This window comes from Penaeus vannamei, chromosome 23 (assembly GCF_042767895.1).
Source record: "Penaeus vannamei isolate JL-2024 chromosome 23, ASM4276789v1, whole genome shotgun sequence".
Taxonomy (NCBI): domain Eukaryota; kingdom Metazoa; phylum Arthropoda; class Malacostraca; order Decapoda; family Penaeidae; genus Penaeus; species Penaeus vannamei.
The window spans coordinates 20,341,761-20,343,420 of NC_091571.1; the positions used below are offsets into that span (position 1 = coordinate 20,341,761).

Sequence of the window (1,660 nt, forward strand, 5' to 3'; positions counted from 1 at the left end):
GAAAACATAAATACTGTATGTATGTCGAACGGTAATCATATTCCTAGGTATCTTACTTAATAATTGTTAGTGAACTATAAGCATCCCTAGGACTTGTGTCCACAAAAATATATTTACAGTACATGCCTTTACTGTTTTTGTTTTTTTCTGTAATGTATAGCCAGGTATATTCACCTACAGTATGTTCGCATACAGTGTTTTTTCTAATATATTTCAACAACTATTTCATCACCTTCTCCAGTTCCCGGCTCCTGGACTACAAACTGCGGTATGTGGCACTAGATCAAATTAGAAATTGTCGGCGATAAAGTGAAATACATAGTACATAAGGACCCAGCGTCAAATAATAGGTGAACTTAAGCTGAAAGGTTTTAAAAGAACTTAAGCTGAAAGGTTTTAAAAGTTTAGTATGCATTTAAAATACATACTTTATAGTTTTTCCTATAAGAATGTTTCTGCTTGAAAATACATGCGCAACAAAATGATGGTGAATAAAGTTTCTTTAAATAATATCAATTTTCTCTAAGTGGATAGAGCTTGAAAAAAGCAAAGATAATGACACCAAGATCACAATATTTGTGTGAGAAATAAGGGAGATATGCTAATTTGACGTTTAACAGAAACGACCTTACTTTGTCGTTGTTTTAAGTATTAAATAAGACTGATCTTTGTGATCGCAAATGACTTGAGCACAACGAGAAATGACTAAATTTTTTATCCTTTTTATCCTTTCAAATAAAATCTGAAATATAAAGAAGGCAGGGTGTAATCAGTATACTGGGAGGTCTAAAATATCATTAGAGACAATAACTGAATAATTTTTTAATTAGATGATCACCTAATTAGCTACTAAGAAGAGAATAAGTAAAGACAAAAGACTGTAACTTCCTTGTTTCATCTGATAATCAAATCATATCTGGAATACAATGAAGAAAGTTAGAAGTGAAGCTGCTGGGCTCTCTGTAATGTCATTCCAGCTGTTAATAATTCAATAAAATGATTAATTAATTGTTTAATCAAATTAACTTATTAATAAGCAAGAAGAGTCCACAAGAAGAAATTAAACACACAAGCCTTTAACCTAATCTGTGAGCTGTGGGCCGATCAGGTGCGCTCATTGTTGTCACGTGACCGGACTAAATCAATCAAGCACGGCCTGTCAGCTTCCAACGTTGGTGAAGAAAGAAAACTATGATACAAAATTCCATTCAGTCCAACAAAATAACAAGAATTAGATCTCAAAATCAGATATGTAAACATTCTATATCTTATATAACCAGTATTTTATCACAAATTCAGCTTAAGAGCGAATATGCCACTGTTTATTTGGGTGGCAACATCGGCCCTTGGAGCTCGTATAAATATTTACCAATATGGCGGCGTCGGTGACAACCCTAAATTCAGACCATATACATCGTCTCGCATATATTGAGGTCGAACGAAACCACCAGTAATTCATTAAAATTTTATGAAAAATGTCCACATACCTTGATTTTGTGTCCGTAGCCTCCAGGAGGTTTATGAAGAGCCTAAAATTGAGTGAATTTTTGGATCTCCTAGAAAATCTGGAACCCGTCAATAGATCGGAAAAATTCGAAAACGAGACAGTAGAGACTTCCAATAACGTTATATCAAAATTTCTTAATAATTGGTCGAGTCA

The 1,660-nt window shown here is 33.6% G+C and overlaps 1 protein-coding gene across 6 annotated transcripts in view; it reads left to right on the top strand.

Moving 5' to 3' along the window:
* LOC138866061 (ileal sodium/bile acid cotransporter-like) overlaps positions 1-510 on the top strand; it is a 24,899-nt gene extending 24,389 nt beyond the window's left edge. For all 6 annotated transcript variants that reach the window (XM_070137759.1, XM_070137760.1, XM_070137757.1 and 3 more), the window contains one exon: positions 1-510. This exon is cut by the window's left edge and continues 579 nt beyond it. In XM_070137759.1, coding sequence (XP_069993860.1) covers positions 1-10 — 10 coding nt within the window. In that variant the 3' untranslated portion in view covers positions 11-510.
* The last annotated feature ends 1,150 nt before the right edge of the window (positions 511-1,660 follow it).